Here is a 27,798-nt window from a genome sequence, read left to right on the forward strand (position 1 = left end):
CCTTAGTTGTCACTCAGGAAAACTATATTTTCAATACTGTGTTTAAGGCGGTTTACATTTTGACCTTTTAGAGTATATTTTTGGGGTCTGTTCAGCCTGAATTTGAAATTCCTAGGGCACTCATACTTCATCTGTTGCTAGAGGTTGGGTCCTTGGTGGACGGTAGCGTTGAATCCTTTAGGGTTTTGGTCAATTTTCAGGGTTTAAAATTGTAGTATCCTCATTTCGGGGACACTCAATTATGTATGTTGATTTCCAGTTTGATGTGGACTCAGGATCCTTAAGTGCAATTGTGCAATCTCGTAGTCCTAATTCCTCTAGGTGTTCTTTGATCTTTTCTGATATGGCATTTTTTGGGCATGTTGTTAAAAAGTACTTATTTGTAGGTGATTTTGATAGTTTGAGGCCGTTTTCTTCAGTATTAGTTCCGCAGATCTTTTTATTCGAGATTACTTGTAATTGACAACAGGAAACTCCTGTTGGCCAACAATCTGGATTTAATATAGATGACGCATCAGTTGAAGTACTTAAGAAATAGCATTTTATACTAACCTTTTATTATTGTCTTGATAATGGAACGACGGTCGTTCCGAAACTAGTCGAGAATTTGTATATAATTTTTAAAGTGTATGTAAAGAAATTTTTTTGTGCATATATTGAAAGTGTCTGAAATTTTATTTCTATTATCATCAGCATGAAGATCCACCTTCGTTTATTACTTAATCTTTATATAAACTAATGTACTCTTACTTTACTTAAAAATTTAAAGTTTTTGCTTTTAAAAAACACAATAAGCAAAAATACAATTTTTTCCCTACTATACTATGAGATTCTGAAGGACTGGGTATTCTAGGGAAGACCCACTTTCTGATAAACCCCAAATGTTAGTTATATAATTTAAGTTTAATCGTCTCATTTTGTTATCAAAATAATAAAGTTTTTTTAATATTAAATGGTGTCTAAACCAATTTTTAATGTTTTATAAAGTTTGCAAATATCCAATGCTCTTTAAATAAATTTACTAGACTTTTCCTTAAAGACAGAGAATGGAGTTAAGTACCTCTGGCTATTGTACCTTACCTCTTACGTTGATGTTGATTTGAAAATTCTACTCTATGTCAATCTCTGCCATTGTTTTCAAGCTGCTCACGCTGTTATTCCTTTTAAAAATGAGAATTTCATTCGTGTTGGGGGTTAAAATTAGCTCTCAAGAAAATGAAATCTCTGCTCTTGACATATAAAGTGAATTCATTAAACAGCTAAGCTAATACCCATAGAACCGCACCAATATATTTCTCAAATAAAAAAAATAGAATGCACTTTTTCTGATTGTAATTCTATTCTATTTTTATTATTAAGGAGTTTCCCCTTCAGCGTTGCCAATTAAACAGGTGGTTCATGGTAGTGAGTCAATGAAGGGCAGGATGAAGGATGAACCCTCTCAAGCAGTATCGCTTAATATACAAGGAAAATCAAATCAACTTCCTACGAGTTTCACAGTTTCAAACCCGAGATCAAAGGTCTTCAGTGAAGATTTTCCAAAACAAAGATACGGAACAATTGGACGAAAAATATCTGTTTATGCAAATTATTTTGCCGTTGATATTCCTCATGGATCTGTTTATCATTACGATATTGAAATTGATCGCTATTTTGAAAAAAATGGGAAAGCAGTCCCTCCAAAAGCACCAGATGGAGCACCAACTGGTCGAAAATTCAGACAAGAAGTTTGCCGGAATATTATAAATATGCTAATTCATCAGTTATCTGATGTTTTTCAAGGATTATACCCTGTATTTGATGGATGTAAAAATATTATAACTCGCCGGCGTCTCCCAATTTCAGAGTCCAAAACAGTAGTTGGTAAGTAGTCAATATTAATATTGGAAAAATTAAAGTACAGCGGCCTTATTTTTATGTTTTTCGACGGATACGATAGTTTGACGCTGAGGTTACGAGGGTATTTTTTCTAGGCTGCAACTGATTTTTTAATTTAATTGAAACGTTTAGGCAATTTTGGAAGTTAATAAATTTTTTGTTGCAATTATTTTTGTCGTGTGTTTGCTTAAGAACGGTTTTTAGTGTTAGTAAGTATTGGCGCCCAACAGCGACGCACATTCGCTATGCTCTTGTGCTGGTGGTGCGCTGTGCCACTTAATTTATTTTTATAATCTAGCGGAATAACACTTGGACTTATTTTCTTAATCTAGCGGACTCAGAAACACTTGTGGGATACCAAAAATTTTAAACTTTTAAATTATATTAAAAAATTAAACATTCATTTGCGACCACAAAAATACCCACGCTATCTACGAGACAATGTCTACCAGGCGCAAGCAATAAGGCTGCTGTAGTTTACTTCACCCTTATATTTAATATCAAAATTAAGACTGAATTCTTACTTAGTTTAAATTCTTTAAAACTTACTTGTAACTTTTTTTATCTAGTTTCAGTTACCGAAGATATGCAGTTAAAAAAATATTGGGTCACAATGAAGCCAGTGCAAAAAGATACTTACTGTTGTGAGATTAATCTTCAACCACTTCATGATGCCATAAATGGGAATACCGTGACATTTCCTCAAGAGTGTATTATGGCTCTTGATATCATTCTTCGACATGGTCCAGCTTTACGCTACGTGCCAGTTGGACGATCATTTTTTCAAAAACCCAGAACCCAAAATGAAGTTCCATTAGGACCTGGGAAAGAGATATGGTTTGGCTATTATCAAAGTTTAAGACCTGGATGGAAACCACTGCCAAAGTCAACAATTTTTTTCTTGAATATTGACAAAGCTGCAACAGCTTTCTATACTTCGAAACCTCTTCTGGATTATGTTAAAGATGTTCTGCATTTACAATCATTTCCAGATTTCTTTAACAAACAACAAATTTGTCATCTGAAAGAAAAACTTAAAAAGATAAAGATTGAGGTTAGTAATCACTTAATTTATTCAAATAAGGTGAAATAAGGTTTTTTTTACTACTTGAGGTGTACAGTCTTCTCACCAAATGAGATGAGATTTTTTAAATTACTGTCTTGCACATGAATACAGAATACATGACAAAAAATAACCCTATTTGGATATAATGCCTAACTAATCTGTTGGGCTATAGGGCTCCTTATAAGAGTACAAGCAGTTTTTGGCTAATTTGTTTTATTTTTGAAACATTCAGTCAGTTAGTCTTAACTTGTAACTGCACCTCTGAAGGCCTATTGACCAAAGTACCGCGTATCAGTTCAATTTATTAAATATTTTTTATTTTCCCGAAACGTTGTTGGTCTTTTTAACCTCTTCGACATTTTTTAATGTAATCTTTAAACCAAAGATGGTTCTTGTTTTCTTGCATTTGCGAAAAAATGTAGTGGCATGCAGATGGGAAAGGTTGTGTACAAATTTTCTACTTTGGCCTGAGAGTTGAAACCAATATTACACTTCAATTTTGTACCTTCTATAATTTTGTAGGCTCTATATGAATTTCTAAATTCACCATTGCATTTGTCTGCCATAGTTGATAACTAAGTTAAATGTTAAATGACTTTTCCTTTCTAACATTTTGTTTTTCTTAAATTAATGCTGTTTGTCGTTTAACTACCAAAGTATAATAAATCCTCTTGCACGAGCCACACTAAGACTTAAAATTGTTAGTTGATATTCTTTTTAACAAATTAGAGAAGTAGTTCAAGCCGTAACACTATTTCCACCCTGACATATCTGAGTCAATTGTGGTTGGAAATGTTTTTCATTTCCCATCATTTATATTTCTTACCTTAACTAGGGATGTACCAATATGGGTACAGCCGATATATTGGCTGGTATTAACAAAGTTATCTGTAATAACAGTAGTGTATATGACAAAATCATGGTAAAAGATGGTTCAGTATTCCGTCATACCATTTTATTCTAAAAAGGTCTGATCTAGCTTCTGAAGTCTGGCATACGTGGCGCGGCCAATCAAACTAAATATTATAATTCATTAGTTAATCAAGAATTTTCTTGTTTTTAAAGGTTTTTCTGAAAATATTTTTCTAATATTAGAAAAACTGGCTGATATATTTGTGCATCCCTAATTTTGTGCTGTCATTCAAGCTAAAAATTACACTTACCTATATACCTCATTATGTGGCTTGCCATTACACACAAAGCTGAAAATGGGTACAGTGATTTAACATCATAGAAGAACAGGCCTGAAAATATTAACACTTTTTTATGGTCATTTCAAAGAGGTACTCGTTCAAAGTAGGATATAACACTCAACGTGGAATTGTAAGGGAGATTACTATAAACATGCAGTTGCTGATTCCTTTTTTTGCATTTTAATGAGCATGAGTCGAATGTTTCTGATATGGAACATTCTTTCAGAAGTATAAAAAATATTTAAATTAGAAATTACTTTTATCATAAGTGGATAATAAACATAAGTATGGTACAGAACGAATTTTTTTAAATGATAGTCTGTCCGAACAGGAAACTTGTCGCTTCTTACTCTGGTCCGTTGAAAAGGCTGCCGTTGGACCGTCGGCGTTTTTTCGGGCTTCCTCCAAATACTTGGAGCAGTTTGCATGAGTTGTCAGTCCTTACGTTGTCATTGGCGTAACAGACTATCATTAGAAAATTTGCAGTGGGTTAATAGGAAGTGTTTATGATCTACTTATGCTTTCATGTATTGAACTGTAATAGGATATCTCGCTTATTTTTGCTTATATTTTTGTTATAATAATTACAGGTAACACATTTACCATATCCAAGAAAATTTACAATTGAATCAGTTTCATTTGAGAGAGCCAGCAAACTTACATTTAAGTTAAATAACCGTGATGTAACCATAGCGGAGTATTTTCTTTCACAGTACAATGTGAAATTGAAGTATCCGAACTTTCCGTGTATTGTTTGTGGAAGTAACCGCAATGTTAATTTGCCATTTGAAGTGTGTAAAATAGTTGATTGTCAACCTGCAAGAGGTAAACTTGATGTTAAAGAGGATGAACCGGATAAAATGGTGAAGGCAACTGCCATTAAACCAAGTGATCGATTTAGAGACATAAAAAATCGTGCGTATGCAGTAAAGAATGATAACAGAGATGCGTGTAATGAATTTGATATCGACATCAGTACAGAGCCACACAAAATGAATGGTAAACTACTTGTAATTTTTTTAACCATACTTTCCTGATATTTTTAAATTATTTTAACATTTGGGATGTTAAAAAGCCACTAATGGCTAAAATTTGATTGCCTTGAAGTGATAATCCTTAAAATTTATTTTCCTGTTATTTTTATAGTATAATCCGGTATTTATTTAGGGCTAAAATTTGTTTGCATGCTCTCGAGCTGGGGGTGTACGGCGCATCCCCAACTCCATTCTTCCTAATCACGATAGGCCGTCTAGAGGACATATTAGCAAATAAAGTAGTGCAATATTGGATGATGGGGACAGAGTATATTCTAATGGAAAATTGCGTGTATTGTACTATACCACAAATGTAACAGTAACGCTAGAAAACTTTAATTTTGGTTAATTTTTAAAATTAATGTCGTCGCCAATTTTTATTTCCGCAAAATAATTTGGCCTCAAATTAAGTATCACAAAAATAAATTGGACATGCATTGGCATGTTGGTATTCACCAAAGTTCCTTTACCCACATGTAGAATGGTTAGTTACAATTATTAGTCTTAATTCTTTTGATTTTTTAACCGAAATGACCTTTTTAAAGAGGCAAACATCGACAATGATTTTCTTATGTTATGTATTCATATTTTTAGGGCGAATTCTTAATCCTCCAAAAGTTTTGTACAATGGTGCAATTAATGCTAATGTCAAAGATGGACAGTGGGAGATGCGTGGGAAATCATTTATAAAAGGAACGAAGATTGAGTATTGGGCAATGTTAGCTTTTACTAGATGTGATCCAAGAAATATGGAGTTATTTTGCCACAAGCTGGCTGACACTGGAAGGAGCTCTGGAATGGAATTCAGCAGACCTTTATTGATATCATCAGAAAGTGCAAACGACTATTATGGTGTGGAAAAGTGCTTAAGAAAACTAAAAATGGATTATCCACAGTTGCAACTTGCTGTTGTAGTTTTAGGCAAAAGATCACCACTATATAAGGAACTGAAAAAGGTATTTTTCATATTTTCCTAGTTAAAATTTTCTTAATTAAACGTAAGAAGTTAACTATATATACCTTAAAGCAAGTGTTGGCTCAACATGTGTTGCTAGCGTCGATATCAAAACAAGATACTTTAGCTACAATTTTATCCATAAGGTGGGACATAAAAGTATTCCTCGCATTGATTGGCTTGTTTTTATATTTGTCATAGCTTAAATTATAGTTAATTTTTAACAATATATTTCATATGGGATGTATAATTTAGGTTGAAGTCCACTAACAAAGTATAGTATAAGCTGTGTATACTCAACAATGGTTCTCTAACAATGTTATAGTTTCGCTATTTTGAATTTTAGCTTCCTTTGCCATTAGTATATTAATGGCACCACACTCTCCAGTAAAGTCGTTTTTTCAAAGAATTGGATAGATCCATTACCATTTCTAATAACAAGGGCCTTCTGATAATAGGCGGCAATGATAGAGCCAACATTTACTTAAACTTAGTTTCTTCTTCATTTCTGTTATTATTAAATATCCTTGCACAAAGCATAAGTTACTTTAAATATTAAAAAAATAAATTTTATATGAAGTGAACTAGATGTAAAAATAGTGTTTTTAGTCTTGGTGACATTTCAATACAAATAAAATGGTCATTGACTGGGTGAAATTTAAGTCAGTCAGTCGGTTTACAGGTCAGGGAAAGAACAAAGAACCCAAAAATCAGGGGTGGCTTGCAGTAGCGGCGCTAAGGGTGGGCTGAAGTGGGCTTTAGCCCCCCTGCATTTCTGAGAGGGGCCACATATTTATATTAAAAGGGCCACATAATTATATTTAAGAGGCCACATATTTGAAATTTCTTTTTGTTTTTTTGCCAAGTAAAGTTTTTCGGGGGGAAAAATCTTTAAAAATCAATTCTTTTACTCAAAAAGATAGTAGACCATAAACAGATAGATTTGGGAGGCGAAGGGAGCGGAAATGGAGAGAAAGTTTAATGAACAATTGAAAGAAAAGAAAAGGGCTTGAGGGAATTTCGGGAAATACCCCAGCGGGCATGCACGTCAATGCTCTGAATCCGACGCTCGGATACAAGCTCAGAAGGGGGTCCAGTAAACGCGACGATAGCCACAACAATAAAACGACCTTACTCTTCTCGCTTTCTTTAAAATTCTGCGGTTTTTCGATTTCACCACTTTTGCGAAATATGGTCAATGCCAGGCTCGACAGCTAAGCTGCTTTTTTTTTAAACATTTCTTTCCATTTCGTCTTGAGCTCCAGAACGAGTCAGGTCTATTTTGAAAGTCTTCCTCGAATTTTAAGTCTTTAGTCTTTCTGTTCTAATATTTTAGCAAGAGCGGACTTCTACCTCCTCGAGGTTTAAAGAAGCGCTTGTTTAAAATATAAACACTTAGCTAAATGACTAGTTGATAATTTGATTTTATTTCAAATTATTTCAACAGCCTTTTAAAGGCTAATTAATTTTTCCAAAAAGCATTTTTCAGGGCTAGTTAATTTTTCCAAAAAGCATTTTTCAGGGCTAGCTAACTATTAGTAGATATATATTTTCCAAACCGCCTTTGTCAAGGCAAATTACTATTATTAGTTATTTTTCTAATATCTTAGAAACTTAGTCTTATTATTTACTAAGATAAATATTCCTCGAGAATTAGAAGGATTTTAGAGATACATTTTAGATAATTATATCCGGTAAATTTTACTATTTAAGTATTGACAAATTAAAAAAAATTGTAGAAATGAGTGGGAGAAAATTTCCGTCCGGAAGCCAAAGTCGCAAAAAGCGAAAAGCCAGTCAAGAATTTTTAAATTCCCAAAAAGGGGCTCTAAATAAGTACTTCAAAACATCAATTCCAGTCTTAGAACAAACTCAATTAAATGCAATTGCGAACAAACTTGACTTACCAACCACTACTCAATCTTTAAAAAATCAACTTTCCCACAACGAAAACAAATCGCTAGAATCCGAACCAAAACAAAATAGTACTGACAATAAAATAAGCTTATTGAAGGACGCTATAGGGGTTCATGTTGAAAGTAATCTTTCAACTAATAAAACGAACGATGTTATAAATAAACATTCTATGTTGCAAACGAGTCAAAATGTTTTTGATAAAGTTGTAGAAGGCATTGAAGAATCAGTTATTGATAATATCTTAATAGGAGCTCCTAGTGAAAGTGAATCAAACAATTCAAATGACATTGCACTTTCATTTGTCGCTTCCAGGAATTCCCGAGAACTCGGTGAGAATAGCAGTATCGTGCACCATTTAACTCCTGCTCTATCTGATTTAAATGCAACTCAAATTATTCCTGACATTAGTATCGACATGGATTCTCCACTCGCTCAACCGAGGCTCTTATCATTTCCCCAAACGATTATTAGGGGTCAAAAACGAAGTTTCAATAGTATTTATTATGTAAAATATCCCTTTTTGGATTATTCTGTAGAAAATGACATGGTATACTGTTTTTGCTGCCGTCATTTTCCAAGCAGTGGTAAAAAAACATATTTCACAACTGGTTTTAAAAATTGGAAAAATATGAATGAAAAATTTCACGAACATTTTACTTCCAAGAAATCGACCCACCAATTAGCGGAAACGAAGTACATACATTTTTTACAGTCTAAAAAACGAGGAGCTATAACTTCACAGATAAATAAGCAACACCGTTTAGATACTATTCGAAACAGAGAAGTTTTATCCGCCCATGTGCAAATTGTTTTAACATGCGCTCAACCAGATATCGCGTTAAGAGGGCATCGAGAGAACGACGATCAGCAAAATCGTGGAAATTTCATTGAAATCCTAGAATTGTTAAAGCGCATTTCACCTGACTTAAAGAAAAAAGTAGATAGCATGCCCAATGTAGCAAAATATACCCACGGATCAATACAAAACGAGCTTATTAACACCAGTGGTGCACTTGTTCAAAGAATGATTATTCAGGATATTAATGATTCGGGTGGTTTTTACGCAATAATTGCTGACGAAACTAGGGACAAAGGCGGTGTAGAACAACTAAGTGTTTGTGTTCGATTTACCACCACTAAGGGAGAGGTTCTTGAAAGGTTTTTGTCTTTTATTGATTTACATAAATTTAACGCTGAATCTTTATCTTCCGCGATTATTAATTTTCTTTTATCAAATGGGTTAAAAATATCAAACTGTGTAGCGCAAACATATGACGGAGCGAGTGTAATGAGTGGAAGTAAGTCGGGAGTGAACATTAGGATTAAGGATGCTGTGGGTGGGATGTGTCCATATGTGCACTGTTACGCCCATCGCCTAAATTTAGTTTTGGTGGATACCTGTAAGAATGTACCAATAATTCGTGAAACACTTGGTTTGTTACAGGGAATTTATACATTTCAAAGTAATTCGTCACTTCGAAGTGAGTATTTTCAAGAGGCCCAAAAAGAGCTTGAATACGATGTAATATTAAAATTACCCCAGAGTTGTGACACTAGATGGTCAAGTAAAAAAAAATTATACATTTTTTTAGAACTAGATATAATGCTGTAGTTTTAGCTTTAGAAAACTTAATTGAAAGTGGCAAATCTGAGGAAGCAGCCGAATGTAGAGGGTACCATTCCCAGCTTCAAAATTTCAGCATTTTATTAATGGTCGTAGCATTAGATGAGATTTTAGGCGTAAAAAATGTGTTGTCTGAATATTTGCAAAATCCAAAAGTAGTTAAGACTCAAGCCGTAGCAATTTGCGGTGCCACAATAAAAAAGTTAGAAACAGACCGAAATTCTCAAAGATTCGATCAAATTTGGGATGTTGCGAAACAATAAGCTCTCTCAGCCTCAATTCCAGTACCAGAAAAGAATAGTTCTGTCAAAGTACCCATGAAAAGAAAAATTATTCAAAACAAAAGGTTAAAAGGTACCATAATAACGGGTACTATAGGAAGTCGGGAAACGGAGTTCAAAACTATTGGCTTAAAGCAACTTATTTTGAAATTTTAGATAGATTCGTATTAGAAATTAAAAAAAGATTGTTAGAAAATTGTTCTATTTATGAAGAACTTTGCGCATCAGACCCAAATTCGAGCGAGTTTTTGAACGTTGAAAAAATTACTGCGTTTTGTCAAAACTACAAAAGATTTAATTTTGAAATGGAGTCTCTGAAAAATCAGGTCAACGTTGCTAAAATGTTATTTAGTACCAAAAGCGGTGAAAACATAAACACAGAAAGTTTGCAAACGCAGCTTAAAACCAATGAATATCTTAAACCTCAAAATTTGCAAAATGTTTCAGATTGCTATAAATATTTATTGACATACAAGCAGGCATTCCCAGATCTCGTAAAATATTTCCAAATTGTATTATGCATACGTGTTGCTAATACTATTTCAGAGCTTAGTTTTAGTACACTTAATAGATTCGAATCATTTTTAAGAACAACAATGTCTGAAAATCGATTAACAAATTTAGCCTTGCTCTCTATAAATAGAGATTTATCTAATAAGTTAAGAGACAATCCTTTGTTGGTTGTTGACGAGTTTAGTAAAAAAAAAGAGAAGAGTGCAATTTATACTTTGAGTTAAATTTTAAAATTTTTAAATATGTAGAAGCTATAAGAGACATATTGGATGGCAAGCCACAGCTGCCACCAAATTATAATTGGTAACTAAAATGGTAAGGGCCACAAAATTCTTAGCCCACCCGTGAAAAAACCTTAGCGCCGCTACTGATGGCTTGGGGCTTACTATAAATTAATTTTTAAAAGAGCAAAAAAATTATTTTAATGAAATTAGCCTACTTAAATATTTTTGACTTAAAAACGTTTTATTTAATGAAACCAGAAGCCTATGGAACTTAATTATGCAATAGAGGACTAGGCATATGGGCAAGAATCATTTTAAATTTAGTAGATTTAACTCCTAAATTTAAAATGAGTCTTGCCCATATGGCAATAGACGCTTAAATTAAACCTCTTCAGTGGTTTTCCTAGAAGTAGTAATACAGAGAGCTAGGTCATAATCGTAAAAGAATTTTATTGTAATCAAACACGTTGAATCTCTTAGCCATGGTTAGTAATTAAAACATTAATTTATGTTTATTTCTAAAAACTTTAAAGACTAGGTGCTTGAAAAGGGGCTCTGGCTCGAAAGCTCGCATATTTTAAAATGTTTTTTAATAATAATATAATATAAATATATATATGTTTTATAATTTAAAACTAATAATAATAGTACCATGAAGTATCCGTCATTGCAAATTTATGTTCTTATTATATTTTAAAGCTTGCGCTGCTTAATATTTCAAAATAGAAGGCCTCATTCAATTTCGCATGCTGAAAGGAAAAATGCACCAGCTATCAACTTTAGCCATACAAATGTTTTAAGCCTTGGAGGTAGGTTTAGGTAAATTACAACGTTGTTGCAGAGCTAGTGTTCAGGGAAAAGTAAACTTATTTATTTTCACACTTTAATATGATAAACACCTTAATGATCTGTAGTCTAGCTCCATTCTCTCTCCCCCGAGTGGTACTTGTCCCACTCCTTCTATCGCCTGTTTTTGTTGGGAACAGACCTCCACTAGACTGGGCTACTTCTGAACTTCAAAACCATTTTAGCTCTTCCCCCTCCCATCTGGCTTGCAGTTAATATCAAGAAATAGACTTTCATGTGGTAGGACTATGCACTCACTGTCACTATATAACTAACATAAACACAGGGTGACCAGCGACCACATCCTATTTTCCTATAATATAATGTCTTTCCTTTTCTCCTATAATTTCATTAAATTTCCTATAATACTCTATATTTTAACTCAAACGTCTGAAGAAATTAAAATAGTTGATATATTACCCTTAGTCTTCATATTGTCCTAGTTTTTAAAGATGCTAATTTCCAACGCTGTTTGCTGATAGTTTTCGACTATTTCTATTGGTTATCAACTTTATCAGAAATACACGACAAAGGACTGAAAACGAGACATTGAGATTTAGTTGAATATCCTTTTGATTAATGAATCACTAAAGTTGGGTTTTTAACGTTATTTGTGATTTGAAGGCTACTGCTTTTTTAGCTACTTTGTTTCAGGATTCATATGATTCTTAGGGTTAAATCGCCAGAATAATTTAATGCTTCAAATTTGACAATTTACAAAAATTTGTTGTACAACATTCTGAAGGTTTAATGCGTAAACAATAAGTCAAGTACTGATTTTGTTTTCAGATTGCCGAAACTGATATAGGATTAATCACCCAGTGCACTATTGATGGTAATGTGCAGAAATGTAGAGATGACAGATTTTCATTTAGGTTCCTTCTAAACTTGTGCCAAAAAATTAATACCAAAATGGGTGGAACTAATACTGGACTTAATAGAGATGATAAACCATCTGTATTTCAACGTCCTATTATGATTGTGGGTGCTGATGTTACACATCCAAAATCTGATGATAAGGAAAAGTTCTCAATTGCTGCTGCTGTTGGTAGTGTCGATAGTTACCCATCACGTTACACAGTGGCAGTAGAGTTACAAAGAAATGAAACGGAAAATAAAGCAAGAGAGGAGACTATTCTCAAGCTTGAGGTGTGTAATTTTCAGTTACTTTAAGCCCCCGTTACCTCTTCATAGATTAGATGAGTTATGGTATGGGCCAATTTAAAAGATTTCTTCAATTACAACATGATACCCTTTATGTAACGCCCTACAAGAAAAATCACAATTAGTGATGCAATATATTAGATTGATTTGTAGGAAGTGAATTTCTACTCGTCCGGATTTCATTGGGAATATAATCAGTATATAATTATCTGTAGAACAGAACCAACCGCTTAATATGTAAGGGATAAATAAAAATTTATATTAAAATTTGAACCGGGCGCCACAACCACTAGGTACGCCACTGCATGTGGGAGTCGTGTGTTAGTGCCTTTGAGAAAAACGTAGAGCTACTTTAGTGTAAGGAACGGAAGAAAAGGCTAGTGAAAGTACCATAATATTTCTGTGGTTTTCTTAAAGATTGGTTTTAAATGTCTTGTACTTCAGTAGCAAATCAAATCCATTTCATAGAACCAATTATTTTTTAATTTTCTAGAAAATGATGGTGAAACTAATAACAGATTTTGGAAGAAGTACCAATGGTCACCTTCCCGAGACCATAATATACTATCGAGATGGAATAAGTGAAGGACAATTCCGTCCAGTCAGGGATGCTGAACTTGTTCAAATTAGAAATGCTTGTTCTTCAATTAAAGCTGGTTATCAGCCAAAAATTACTTTCATTGTTGTGCAGAAGAGACACCATACAAGATTTATACCTGAAGATCCAAGAGAAGGTGCTGGGAGACCTGGTAATGTTCCAGCAGGAACCACAGTGGATCAAGAAATCACTCTGGCAAGCCACTTCAACTTTTACCTGTGTAGTCATCTAGCTATCCAAGGCACTAGCCGTCCATGTAAGTTAGTTTAAATTGCTTTCAGTTGGTAGTTTACAGAACTCTTATCACAAACAACATTTATCATAGGTCACTACAATGTGCTGTATGATGATAGTGATTTTTCAGCAGATGAACTGCAAAAGTTAACTTTTTATTTGTGTCATACTTATTCAAGATGTACTAAAAGTATTTCAGTTCCTCCTCCGGTTATGTATGCTGACTTGGCCGCTTATAGGTAATTATTATATTTTACTATCATAATTTTTGTCTTATAACGGTTATACCAGGAAATTATTTTTATACACTTGGAATATCTAAGAGACTATGGTGGCCCTGAGGATTATCATAAAGGGTGTTATTTTACAGCAGATATTTTCACTTAATTAACAGTAATCCTTGACCTTAATAGAAGTTCACTTACCTTCTGTTCTCTTTTTTTTTCATGATTTTAATGAGTGATATTATGTGGAACTAGATCAGTTTCCTGGATATAGCAAATACTCCCAAGATAATTATTTTTCTGAATGAGTTGTAGGGGAACAAAGGGGTAAGGTTTGACCGATGAGTTCTATCCAACCGAACTGAAATAAAAACGTTTCACAAAATAATTGTCTTAAAAAAAGTACTTTATTCAACCTGCCGATAGCATGTGTCTGAGATTGAGGGTCAAAGGCAGGCCAAAGAATTTACTCTTGGCCCTTCTAGGGAGAGAGCCAGAGAATTACTCTCGCTCTCTAGGGCTAGTATTAGGATTGTTATTGGCCTACTTACAGGCCACTGCCATCTGAACAGACATTTAACTCTCATTGGGGTCAGTGATGACCCGATCTGCAGAGCTTGTCTAGCTGAGGAGGAAACTGCCTCACATGTAATCTGTAGCTGCAATTACTATGCAGCTCAGAGATTTGAGCATTTGGGTATGCATCGGTTGGAGACGTATGACGTCTCTAACATCACGGCCAGGCAGATTTTAAGCTTTGTGTCAGCAATAGGACTTATTTAAGTCGCCCAGTTTGGGGATGCACTATGGACCTTAGGTCGAAGTGTTTTGGCTTGCCACCCCACTCAATAATAATAATAATAATGTGTACAAAACCAAACTCGCGATATGTGAAAGGTATCTCGTTAATCCAATTCCGGGATCACAATAATGACGGCAGGCCTCCTTATATCGTCGCAGAAAACCCGCCGCTGTTGACCCTTGAACTCTAGATAAGACCCCCGCCGTAGGACTGGTGGCGCTATCTCTCCACACGTGTTCAAACTACAACATAAATAAACCCACCGAGGCTTCCAGAAACAGCTCCCTGTTACAGAGTGAGCTTGATTTTCTTTCCACAACATGGCTTTTTAGCTACGGTGTAGCCGTTCTTTACTCTAGAAGGGTGGGTAACTTTCCTTCGGAGCCCTTACGTGGTTGTACTCACTTTGATATCGTAAGATTCAAATTTATCATTAATTGATAATTTAATTGTTTTGCAACTTCAATTAGTGTCTGTTCTAAAATTCTTATCATTTTTAATTTGATGGTTATTGATTTTATCATTAGGAACATAAGTATGACACTTCTTATTCTCACCACACTAAGTTCATCAATGATAGTCTGTTTCGCCAATGACCATATAAATCATGTGCCTAAGGTACTGACAAAGCAATTGACTATTGAATTTATGATTACATTTGTTCTTTTAAAGCGTTAATGCTCTTATTTATAGCCATCAAACTAATTTGGCAGTAATTTCATCAGCAAAGAGAAAGAAGGGGTGACTTTCTGGCTACGCGACTTCTCATTACACAATCTCTCTATGACAGACTATCATTACCCACTGCCATCTAAACAGACATTTAACTCTCATTGGGATCAATGATGACCCGATTTGCAGAGCTTGTCTAGCTGAGGAGGAAACTGCCTCACATGTACTCTGTAGCTGCGATTACTATGCAGCCCAGAGGTTTGAGCATTTGGGTATGCATCGGTTGGAGACGTATGACGTCTCTAATATCACGGCCGGGCAGATTTTAAGCTTAGTGTCGGCAATAGGACTTATTTAAGTTGCCCAGTTTGGGGATGCACAATGGACCTTAGGTCGAAGTGTTTGGCTTGCCACCTCACTCAATAATAATAATAATAATCATTACCCAAAGTTGTTTATATACTTTTTAGTTTTAATTTAATGATTTTTGATTGCGAAAAGCATATTCTACGAAAAATCTATTCTTACCTATAATGTATAATTGAAATCAAATTTAATCCACATCAAGTTTCATTTCATTTAGCATTGTTTTTTTATGCAATTTGTTGGGCCACATCATTGGTATTAAAATGAAAAATGTAAATTCTTCACTGGTTTTGTATAGTGTGACAAAGGTTTGGAAAGAAATCAGTTATTTTATTACTTCTTTTAATTGTACATACTGTTCTTTATTAACTAAAATTTAATTTGAGTAAAAAATTAAAGTACCCAAATTATATGACCAGATTAAAAAAGTAAACTTTTTTAATTTTTGGGACTATTATCAGCGTTTTCCATTGAAACAACTCTGAGAGAAACCTGATTTTATTTCCTATGTCATCGCTCTAGATTGAAGGTGCTTGGAGAACCCATCTTAATTGTTCCCAGTGAAATACAAATTTTTAAGAGAGGTGTATTATCTGCTATCTTCAGAAAGTTAAGCAAAAGTGTATGAAGTTCGTATTCCATTGGCGATCTCCGTATTGAGAGAAGGAGCAGCTCAGATCAATCCGCGAGGGAGCAACTGGGTCAATGGAATGGAATAAGATACGTTTTTCAGGGCGATCTGAGATTGTTCGGAGCAGCCCAATGGAAAACTATTAAAGGGCTTGCACTTCTTTGACTCTCTAACATCTTTGCTAAAGAATTATTAAAAGTGAAACACAAGTTCAAATACTTAATGCCTAGTTGATTATTATTAGTCAATAATCAACAGCAGTATCACTTTAAAAAGTGTTTTAGAATTATTTTCAGTTTTAAATATTACAAAGGTCTAGCTAGAAATGAAGTTTTAATTTTAGTTTCGATTATGTACAAATATTTTGGCCAAAAAGACGTTTGTTTCAGTTTCGTATTGTTTGGTAAAAATATATACAAATAATTAAGAATAATTTAGAGTAAATAGTAGTAAAGTAAAAAAAAACACTTGGTGTGACATAGTTGCTGAACTCATTTTACTCAAATATTTGCTATAATTAAACAAGGTCCATTGGGGGATATTATAAGGCGCATTTTAGAAATGGCATTAAATGTTTTAATAATAAAGGGAATATAACCTCCAACTATGGAAGCTCAAACAGGGTTGCCACATGTCAGTGAAAATAGGGAATTTAAATATGGGCTTAAAAAATTGGGGAATTTTAAGAATATGTAAAACGTACTGGAAAAGTTAGGGAATTATATTTCCTTTTGACACTTTTTGAAGGTAATTTTGCTCTAGGTTTATGACATTCTATGATTATAATTTATTTCCTTGAAAGTTTGCCTAATATTTTCAACATTGCAATAACTTTTACTGAAATATAAGTCCATTGAAATTTATTAACTTCTAATAAAAGTAAAATATAAAATAAAAGTAAAATAAAAATTTTGGCCTTTAAAAAGTCTGAAAATCTTTTATAATGGTTGGTGAAAACAGGAACATTTTATGGCAACCCTGTCAAACAAACTATCAAAAGCAAGCCATATAAGAGGGAGGGTAGTGGCCAATATTGGAAATCATAATGGCCAAAAATGTCGGTGTTATATTCCCTTCTAAGTTTATTAATTAGATATCATGCTTAGCACCAGGAAACTGTAGAGGTATACCCATAGAAATCTCATAGGTAACTAGAATGCTGCCGCCTACGGCCGAGCTTGACGCCAGTTCGCCTTGAACCTTCAGCCAATGAGAGGCCGTCGAGTGGTTCCGCCAAGGAGGATAATAATCCTCCTTGGATCCGCTACTATAGCGTTAGATAGGTGACGTCATTCTCTCTGGTGACATTAAATTCTTGGCAGAACCACTCTTTGAGCTCTGATTGGCTGAGATTTGGCTATCGTCTGCCACGGCGTTTGGCCCATTTGCCAGTTACACGGCAGCATTCTAGTTACCTATGAGATTTCTATGGGTATACCTATATAGTGTCCTGTTAGCACAAATGTGATAAAGTAGCTAGTTTTATATTTTCAAATTTAGTTAAAGTATGTTATTTTTTATTGAAAACTCTTTTGACCCCCATTTTTATTTTCTTTCAGGGCAAAACTTTATATTGACAGTATTGTTGCTCGACGAAGTAGCAGCAGAGAAAGTCAAACATCAGATTCCAGCGATATTTTCTTGTCGGATGAAATAGTCAATGCAATATTATTGCAAAAGAATCTCAAAAATAGCATGTATTATGTTTGAAAACATAATCATATTTTTAAATAACCTTTTATTGAAGGTATTATAAATTGGTAACTATAATAAAATTCAACTGTAATCTCAAATTTTATGTATAAACTATATTCATTATTTCTTTTGTCGTTTTAAACTTTTTAATAGCAAAGATCTACAGTTAAAATAATTTTAATGTAAAACACTGTTGAAACTGAGAATTTTTCAAAACCACCATTTTGTGTCCAAGAAACGCATTACTTTTTTTTTCTAGAGTTGTAATCTTTGCCCTGAAGTATTTTGCACTAGTTACACTTTAAAAAAAAACACTTGACTAACATATATTTCAGTGTACGTAATTTGGTGCTATAACATCCTTAATTTTAGGGCGCATTATTGGCTCCCTAAATATTACATACTCTTGACGCGAGTGACATTAGCGTGAGTGACGCGTAAAATAAGAACGCCTCCTTTTACATTTCCTCCCCCCGTGGTTCATGAATCATGATGCGTCGTAGAGACGAGTCGGGCCCCCGATTGAGTCAGGCTTTTTATGCCCGACCGCTCGGGCCGGGTCGGGCAGAAATAAATTTTAATTTTTACGGGTCGGGTCGGGCAAATTTAATTTTTGAAAATTTCGGGTCGGGCTAATTTTCAATCGGGTCCGGGTCGGGCCGGGTTTTTTATATTTTAAAACTAAATGGACCGGGTCGGGCCGGGCCAATTTTCGAAATGGCCGGGCTTTTAAAAAAGGCCCGACCCGACCCTTACCCGCGACTGCGTACTGCGTAGGTCGTGTGAAATGTTTCGGCCCTTCGGGTGTTGTACGAAGAGAGATAGAGGAAGAGAGAGGGGTGGGAGAGAGATAGTCGTAATGGGTTCTGCGAGCAGCGCGACTAGCGTCTATTTCAAGGTCGTCTCAGTCGTCCGATTCGCCTATACTTCTCTTACGTTTTGTTTTGGTTTTACCGAGGGTTTTACTTTCGATTTCACAGGGTTAAATTGTGTCTCGGCGTACTTTGAAATAATATAACTAAAATAATTCTAGATATTCCTGCGTCACAAACGACTAACGAGTGACGAACGTGTATTTTCCAGCACGGGAAGAACGAATTTATAAGGTTCAACTCTTTCGCAACTAACTGTTCTTTACAAAAATTGTTTAAATAAATAAATGTCTCTTGTTATATTTTGTATTGCATATCTAAATCTACACGAGGGGCAGGTCACTTCCATTTGGGGTGCGTCTTAATCATAGTAAAATGATTAAATCAGGGTAATCAAGATTAAAAAATCTAATCACGATTTAAACGAGATTTAATCATTTTAATCATGATCTAATCTTTTTAATCAGGATTTAATCATATAAACGAGATTTAATTATTCTAATCATGATTTAATCATTTTAATTAGATTTAATTATTCTAATCATGATTTAATCATTTTAATTAGATTTAATCATTTTTATCACGATTTAATCAATATAATCGGTCGAATAGATAATTTATCATTAAAATCAAAACTAAAGTACGATTTAATTATACGAATCACGATATAATTTTTTTAATCAGGATTTAATCATTTTAAACAGATTTAATCATTTTAAACAGATTTAATCATTTTAAACAGATTTAATCATTTTAAACAGATTTAATCATTTTAAACAGATTTAATCATGATTAAATAAGATTTAAACATTCTAATCATGATTAAACGTGATTTAATCAACTTAATCGTGATTAAATTGAATTTAATCAAAATAATCACGATTAAATAAGATTTAATCTTTTGAGGGGTGCGTCGTAGAGACGAGTCGGGCCCACTTTTTTTTCGGCACGACCCGACCCGACCCGACCCGACCCGAAAAACGTAATAATAAATTTTGCCCGATCCGACCCGACCCGAAATAATTAAAAAATCGATTTTGCCCGGCCCGGAAACCCGATAAGACCCGAAGAACCGCCGCAACCCATAGCATGAAGCTTTTTTATTTTATTATATAGTGTAGATGCGAGGGGCAGGTCACTTCCTTGGTTAACGACGCACCCCTCAAAAGATTAAATCTGATTAAATCGTGATTATTTTGATTAAATTCAATTTAATCACGATTAAGTTGATTAAATCACGTTTAATCATGATTAGAATGTTTAAATCTGATTTAATCATGATTAAATCTGATTAAAATGATTAAATCTGTTTAAAATGATTAAATCCTGATTAAAAAAATTATATCGTGATTAGTATAATTAAATCATACTTTAGTTTTGATTTTAATGTTAAATTATCTATTCGACCGATTATATTGATTAAATCGTGATAAAAATGATTAAATCATGATTAGAATAATTAAATCTCGTTTATATGATTAAATCCCGATTAAAAAGATTAGATCATGATTAGAATGATTAAATCTCGTTTAAATCGTGATTAGATTTTTTAATCTTGATTACCCTGATTTAATCATTTTACTATGATTAAGACGCACCCCAAATGGAAGTGACCTGCCCCTCGTGTAGATGTAGATATGCAATACAAAATATAACAAGAGACATTTATTTATTTAAACAATTTTTGTAAAGAACAGTTAGTTGCAAAAGAGTTGAACCTTTTAAATTCGTTCTTCCCGTGCTGGAAAATACACGTTCGTCACTCGTTAGTCGTTTGTGACGCAGGAATATCTAGAATTATTTTAGTTATATTATTTCAAAGTACGCCGAGACACAATTTAACCCTGTGAAATCGAAAGTAAAACCGTCGGTAAAACCAAAACAAAACGTAAGAGAAGTATAGGCGAATCGGACGACTGAGACGACCTTGAAATAGACGCTAGTCGCGCTGCTCGCAGAACTCATTACGACTATCTCTCTCCCACCCCCTCTCTCTTCCTCTATCTCTCTTCGTACAACACCCGAAGGGCCGAAACATTTCACACGACCTACGCAGTCGCGGGTAAGGGTCATTTCAAAAATTGGCCCGGCCCGACCCAATCGGGGGCCCGACTCGTCTCTAGTGCGTCGTTAACCAAGGAAGTGACCTGCCCCTCGCATCTACACTATATAATAAAATAAAAAAGCTTCATGCTATGGGTTGCGGCGGTTCTTCGGGTCTTATCGGGTTTCCGGGCCGGGCCGGCAAAATCGATTTTTTAATTTATCGGGTCGGGTCGGGTCGGGCCGAAAAAAAAAGTGGGCCCGACTCGTCTCTAATGCGTCGCGACTGACTGAATATAAACATTCTCTCTATATATAAATAGATCAATTCTTGGCCAAAGCAAACTTTTTTTTAATTTTAAGACATTTTCCGATGGAATAGGTAATATTTCTTTTAAAAATATTTATTATTTTCAATTTTAATTGATTTTATGAATTCTTAAAAAAATTGAGATATAATCAAAAAGAAAGAATGAGTGGTCAATGCCCAAACAACAATACATTCGATTTTTTCTTAAAATTAAACAGTATGTGGTGCCTAAAACCCTAGAAGCCACAAACACACACGGAGAACGTAGCTAGCTATAACACTCTGTAGCCCTTTCTTGTGTACAATTTTCATTGAACGCGCCTTTTGGGAAAGTATTTTACAGGCATAAGACATATTTCTGAACTTTCCCATTCCAACGGTGGCAGGCGCTAAAGTGTCTTAGCCCATGGGATATGTACACACTAAAATGAGCGTCTATAAACTCGTTGCGTCCTCCTTGTGTGGGGTGTGTTTGCGGCTCGTAGCTAGCTAATTAATCTGTGTAATAAACCAAAAAAGTTCCCAAATAAGATAATTAAAGTTTTGTGCTTAGTTTAAATTGAGTCCCAAATGGGACAAAATTGGAATTTCTGGATATTTTAGTTATTTTAGGGTTTTTACTTTTAACATTAACGTCTTTTGGTTTGCTCGAAGACCTATTTGAAAGTATTTTAATTTCTTCAAATTTGTTTAGTGTTTACCTTTTTTGTCCTTATTCTTTATGGACTGACTATATATTCTATCTATCCGTGTATTTTATCACTCTTGGCAATGCAGTCCAGAGGTGATTCATATAAATAAGTTGGTTTCCAGTTATCAAAGTAAGTTTTATTTTTTTAGTATAGGCAATAAGTTTGTTTTTAACAGTTAGAAATTTTAGTTGATATCAAGTTTGTGTAATTCCATGTTTCATTGGTAATAAGTTCCTGAACAATTCGGGGAATATACAATAGTTAATGTAGCCTTCAAGAACACAAAGTAAAGGCGTTTTTAGACATCAAATGGCTATTTATTTCATATTAAAGATTAAACTTTAAAATTAGTTTCTACTTACTCCCTGTAGGATATTAGTAATTCTAGACCCAGTATAGCTGAACACACATTAGAATACGAAAGCTTAGGCTTGCGCAACTTCTGTGTTGAGTTTGTAAGTTCTCTCCCTTCTATGAGTATGAACTAAATCGAAAAAATCATCTGCTAAAATGCTTTACAGCTTGCTTTAAAGCAACTGTCGGCTCTATCATTGCCACCTGTATTATTAAAAGAGCGAAACAATAACGTTGTCAGAGCCATTGTAGAGAATTATATTTAGACCACTTTACTCTACTTAGTGAACTTCAACCTAAATTATATATCCCATATATAATATTTAGTAAACAATTACTATAATTGAAGTTATTGACAAATTTAAAAACGAGCCAATAAACGCGAAGCATACTTTTATGTCCCGCCTTTTGGGTCAAAATGTAGCTTCAGCATCTTGTTTTGATTTTGACGCTAGCGACATCTGTTAAAAAAAGAGCTACCTCACCTAGAGCTGAAACTTGCTTTAACTTGTAGAGGTTAACGGTAATAGTAAGTGTAGGGAGCTGTTGGACTTCATGGCATGAAGGCTTGCCAGCACCATCCTACGCATTGTAACCCAGTCACCTGTTTAATGGCATTTTAAGTTGCTAGAAGGTGGTGCCTTGGGTATTAGCCGAGCTGATTATTATTATTATTTAAACGTAACTAGCGCCAATTATTCAAAGCTTCCATTAAATCAGGTGGCAGAAATGTGAAAATCATTGACATTAATTCATTAAGCATTAAAGTTCTTACTCCCTTTTAACCTGGCCACTTGTAATTGGCTTCATAAGTCACTAGTTGACTTAGTTCAATTCCTTGGGTATTAACTTAACAAAAAAAATAAATTTTACAGACTTAATGGTAGTGGGCAATGTCCAAAGCATAAGCTACATTGTCACAGATTCTGCCACAATTTTCCAATGCCTGTTTGTAATTGACATTTTATAACATCAAGTGTTCAAAACAAGGATTTTGATATTATCAATTTTTAAAAAATTAATGTTCAATGTATTTAAATTTAATGTTTACTTCTCACTTTTATAATTTTTTAAAAATTAGGGTACCAAGGCTGAGTAGGCTTGAGCCTAGCGCTATAAACTTGCCTAAATGTAAGTGGTACAAGACAGGGTCCAAGTAAAATCAGTGAGCCTAGATGCATGAAATTCTTTAATTTTATTTATTATTATATTCTGAATAAGGGAACTTAGCACTTTGAAATTACTCTACAACCTTACTGATTCGCCACACGCTTTTTAAAGATATTGATTTGGATAATAAATTTTATCTAACTTAACTAAATCCCAATCTCTGCATTTATAAAATTATACATAGCTGATGTTTAAAAATGCATGAAATTTATTATAAAACCCTCGTGTTTATATAAACATTCATAAAATTCTGGAACAAATAAAAAGAAAACAATTGATGAATTTAAAATTCAATAGGAATTTCAAAACATACACTGTCATCATAAAGGTTACTTTTACAGAATATTGCATTGCCACTCTAAAAGAACTAGGAAATCAATTAAAAGAGGAACCAACGTTGGTCTAAGGATAACATAGAACAACGTAAAGGGGTAAAATAGACCAACAACATTTGGAGAAACAAACATATTTATTTAAGCCGATGCGCAGTACAAAGTTAAGAATTATTACATATTCTTCACCTTGAAGGCTTGTCGGCTGAAGTACCATGTATCGCTTTAAATTCATAAATACATCTTAGTTTTCCCAAATGTTGTTGGTCTTTTTGACCTCTTCGACGTTGTTCAATAGGAAATCTAAGATTGAACTTCTATGTAATTTACTATAAAAGAAGGCTTTTGGCCAACACCATCAGTTTCTTCTAAAAAAATTAACAATTCCAAGAGAATTCAATAATCAGTCAAGTTGCTGAACAAGTAACTTTCCCATTTAAGAAATAATTTTCTAACATACATTATACATGTTTTTCTTTCAAATCTTTTCATGCATTTGTCTATTAATACTCATTTGAAACGTTTTTAACCAGTAGTCCAGTACATGTTAAGATTGCATAGAATTTATTTCTGTTTCATCTTTTTCTAATTCTTTGCCTTTATAATTGTATTTAGCAGCGGTTCTTTTCAGTGTTGACAATCCTGGTAGTGGCATTCCAATAACGTGCTTTAGAAAAAGATACGTCTTTTTACTGAAGTATAAAAGGGTAAATGCTTTACTTAAGTCTTCCGCAGTCCACACAACTTTCTTTTTACCCATCAAAAGCTTAATTTGACTCTCTGAGAAAACTGACTTTAAAGCGGCTTCACAGCTTGATATTTGTTCATCTTTCTTGTTATCATCACTTTTTTGCGTTTTCATTTCTTTGGTCAGCCGTTTAATTGTTAAGATATTCATTGCTTTTTCTCTCTTCAAGTCTTTCATTTTTAATTTATTCTTCAAAAATAAATGTCTTAAATTGCTATATCGTTTCTCCAAAAGCTGAGTTTTATTACTGATTTTTTTAAACTTGGGGCTTAGTTTTTCATATTTGTCTTTATAACCACAGGTGCAGTTGTTTTGAGAGTCAGAATTGGGGTAATTTGGTTTTCTTTCGGTTGGTATATTAACTACTGGGACATCAATGGTTTGAGTTTCCTTATTGAGAGAGGTTTTGTATGGTAGCATAAGAACAATTGGTACTGGTAATGGTACTGGTTTACGTTCTGGGTCTAAATTGTTGACTTCCATAAAATTGGTCATTGGCGACGAAGGAGAATCATTCATATTCATGGAAAATACATTTTCAATTTTTATTTCTTTATTTTGTGGAGGTATGTACGGTGCATTTAATTTTTTATCAACTTGTTCTTCTAGAAAATCATCTAGATCTTGCGCTGTGAGTAATTTGGTTGGAAACGCAGTTTTTTTCAACCTCCTTTTTTTGTCAAGGCCTAAAAGCTCAGACTGAAGATCTCTTTCGTAATCATCTTCAGTAAAATGTTCGGAACATATAAAACTATTTGCTGGGTTACATTTCTTTTCTCTGTGACAGTTATCCATCCATATTGTAATCCTCTCAGGTTCTTTTGGAAATTTATGGTACCTGATGTGTTTAGTTCTGTCATCTTGTTTCGTTTTCATGACGCAGTTTCTACAGACTGCTACAGAGCATCTTGCCCCAGTCATTTTGAAAAATTCTGTAAAAAAAAATACTTGTAGTTATACTAGATTTATAGAATTTAATGTAGTAGTTTTGTAGGGATAAAATGTCCAAATATATGAGTTTGGGTTTATATAGTTAAATAAAGTTATTACGGACTGAGATAATTTGAAATCTTTGTCTATAAAGAATAATCAGAGCCTATATTGTGATGGTCTTGTTTTTGGAGAGAAATTCCAAATTAAAAATGAATCTAATGAACTAAAAATAACGAAACATGGGATAAAAAACTTAAGTGTGGTATTTTATAGGAACTATAAGATTGATTGCATGGGGAGCCTAAAACTTTGACAGAGAAGAGTGCATGTCAACAGTTGATAATCTACTTCAGAAATTCTCTCCTATAGCGTTTTCCATTGGGCTAATCAATCCCAGTGGTCTAGGATCACCCCGAAAAAAGAAACTTATTCCATAGGGGAAAAAGGAGCAGCTCCGAGATGGATTTATGTCTTCAAATTTTCAAAGCTATTCCATCTCAGGAGACGGATCAACATTTTTAGATCGCTCGGATAACCAATGGAATACAAAATTTAAACACTTTTGCTTGACTTTTGAAAGATAGCAGACGTTGAGACAGTGCTCTGTTAAAAATTTCTATATCATTGGGAGCGGCTCTATCTTGCACTCATATGCCACCTTGGAGCTAAAACCGTGATGTCACTGTCAAACCCGAGGGGTAAGACAGTCTCAGATAATCTGTACACCGAGTTCGTCCATTTAGCACTGTCAAAGGTACGGCAGTGTACCCCTCGGTTACATCTGGATCTATCTTCAAGATAGAGCAGTGTATCATCTGCTATCTTTCAACATAATAAAAAATTAACGGTTCGATAGCAGTTACTCAAAAATCTTTAAAAAAAACAGATCTTTCAACAATTTCATCTTCAGCTTGGTTCATTTTTTATAACTTAAAAATGTGGAGCTCTATTATTTTAAATTATGCAATAGATACCGGGTATTGATAAAATGCATATTGATTTTGAAAAGGGGTTTAAAATAAATTTTTCGCGAATTTAAAGTAAAATAAATATTTAAAAAAATTGGAGAAAGAAAGGTTATTTGTGTGAGATCTGAAAGATTGATTATAGGAAGTTTCTTTTAATTACACTGACTTAAACGCGATAGAAAATTTTAGAAATAACAAAGAATTATGACTATATGTTCTCTAAAACGATAATTCATATTCTTCAAATGAATATATTTAATATTTTATAAAGAAATGCAAAACTTGCGAATGGCACATACATTACAAATTTCAATGAAGTAGACGTCTGGTCGTCTGCTACAAATATACTGATAACTTTAGACCAGTGTTGCCAATGTTCGAAAGTTAAAAATCCCAGTTTCGGTGAAAAACTGCCCAAAAGCCACAACCCCTATACATTCACGAAAACTCCTCGGAAAACAGGTACAATTTTTAGGGACCGAATTAAATTGGGTATTTTTTGTTTTGTATTTTATTAATTTTTTTTTTAAATTATTAAAGAACTAGTTTACTTTATCCTCCTTGCTTATCCATAGGTAGCAACTCTACCATTTTATTCATTATACATTTTTGAATTGTGGAGATCGAAATATAATATGGAGGAATAAAGAGAGATTAAAGAACATATAAATTTAAACGAGGGGGGGGGGCGAAGAAAGAGGGAAGAGTCCTGGACTCGTCGAAAAAATAGATCGGCGGAGGGGTCCGGGTCCAGTGGACTCTCTTAAAAATATACACTATTTACAAGTCTGTTCCACAGTAACGTTATGATAGCTTAAGCCTCTAAAAGCGCTCCCACCCCCCACACCCATTTTACCCTTGCTCCTCTTCAAATTGGACAATGGACAGCTTCGTTTTTCTCTACTCCCAAGTTGTTTCGGAGATAAGACTGGACGAATTCCAACCGCAGCAGCAACCTTTCGCCTTTCTTGGAACTTGGCGCACGTCATGATCCCCCCGTTCTTCCTTGCGGCTCGCGACGCATTGCGTTCTTTATGGAAGGGGGACTAAGGGTGGGTACAGTGGCTTATGAGAATGAAAAGTAATAGTTAGGACCGTTATCGAGCCGAACAGGTGGAAGGGGGTACTTTCTTTTTCCTCGGAAGGCAGTATAAATAGTTCTTTAGAAAAGTTTCCGTGGGTATTTTGAACTGGCGATCGAAAATCTCCCAAAAAGTGAAAAATCCCACAAAACCCTTTGATTTGGTTAAGAAAACCCATTATCCCATTTCCAAAAATAACACCCTAAAAATCCCACAATATGGGATTTATCCCACGATCTGGAATTTTAAGTTGCGAAAAACATTTTTGCTTGCCATGGCAAAACGAAAGCCCAATCTTGTCCACCATTTTAGGGGTTTTCAAGTTACATGAAGGTCTACTTACCACCCCAGTTTGAACCAAATTGGAGATAACCACC

General features: G+C 34.1%; 2 protein-coding genes across 4 annotated transcripts in view; one reads left to right on the plus strand and one right to left on the minus strand.

Annotated features, from left to right (window-relative positions):
• Positions 1-18,002, plus strand: part of LOC149960324 (protein argonaute-2-like) — a 37,383-nt gene extending 19,381 nt beyond the window's left edge. The window contains exons 6-13 of the mRNA XM_090166663.1: positions 1,360-1,863; positions 2,448-2,932; positions 4,728-5,136; positions 5,766-6,127; positions 12,321-12,680; positions 13,189-13,549; positions 13,619-13,766; positions 17,782-18,002. Coding sequence (XP_090022789.1) covers positions 1,360-1,863; positions 2,448-2,932; positions 4,728-5,136; positions 5,766-6,127; positions 12,321-12,680; positions 13,189-13,549; positions 13,619-13,766; positions 17,782-17,932 — 2,780 coding nt within the window. The 3' untranslated portion in view covers positions 17,933-18,002. The remainder of the gene's footprint in view (positions 1-1,359; positions 1,864-2,447; positions 2,933-4,727; positions 5,137-5,765; positions 6,128-12,320; positions 12,681-13,188; positions 13,550-13,618; positions 13,767-17,781) is intronic.
• Positions 18,003-23,808: 5,806 nt separating this feature from the next.
• LOC149960325 (uncharacterized) lies at positions 23,809-26,670 on the minus strand. Of its 3 annotated transcripts, none has more exons than XM_090165230.1 (2): positions 26,639-26,670; positions 23,809-25,370 (listed from the first exon to the last, which is right to left on the minus strand). In XM_090165230.1, exon 2 carries the CDS (start codon positions 25,357-25,359, stop codon positions 24,238-24,240), a length of 1,122 nt encoding a protein of 373 aa, XP_090021356.1. In that variant the 5' UTR covers positions 25,360-25,370; positions 26,639-26,670; the 3' UTR covers positions 23,809-24,237. The 3 variants fall into 3 exon arrangements, with proteins under 3 accessions (XP_090021356.1, XP_090021355.1, XP_090021357.1); XM_090165229.1 differs by lacking the exon at positions 26,639-26,670 and adding an exon at positions 25,930-26,211; XM_090165231.1 differs by lacking the exon at positions 26,639-26,670 and adding an exon at positions 26,019-26,185.
• Positions 26,671-27,798: the final 1,128 nt, after the last annotated feature.

This window comes from Leiobunum rupestre, chromosome 2 (assembly GCF_980474605.1).
Source record: "Leiobunum rupestre chromosome 2, qqLeiRupe1.1.hap1, whole genome shotgun sequence".
Classification (NCBI taxonomy): domain Eukaryota; kingdom Metazoa; phylum Arthropoda; class Arachnida; order Opiliones; family Sclerosomatidae; genus Leiobunum; species Leiobunum rupestre.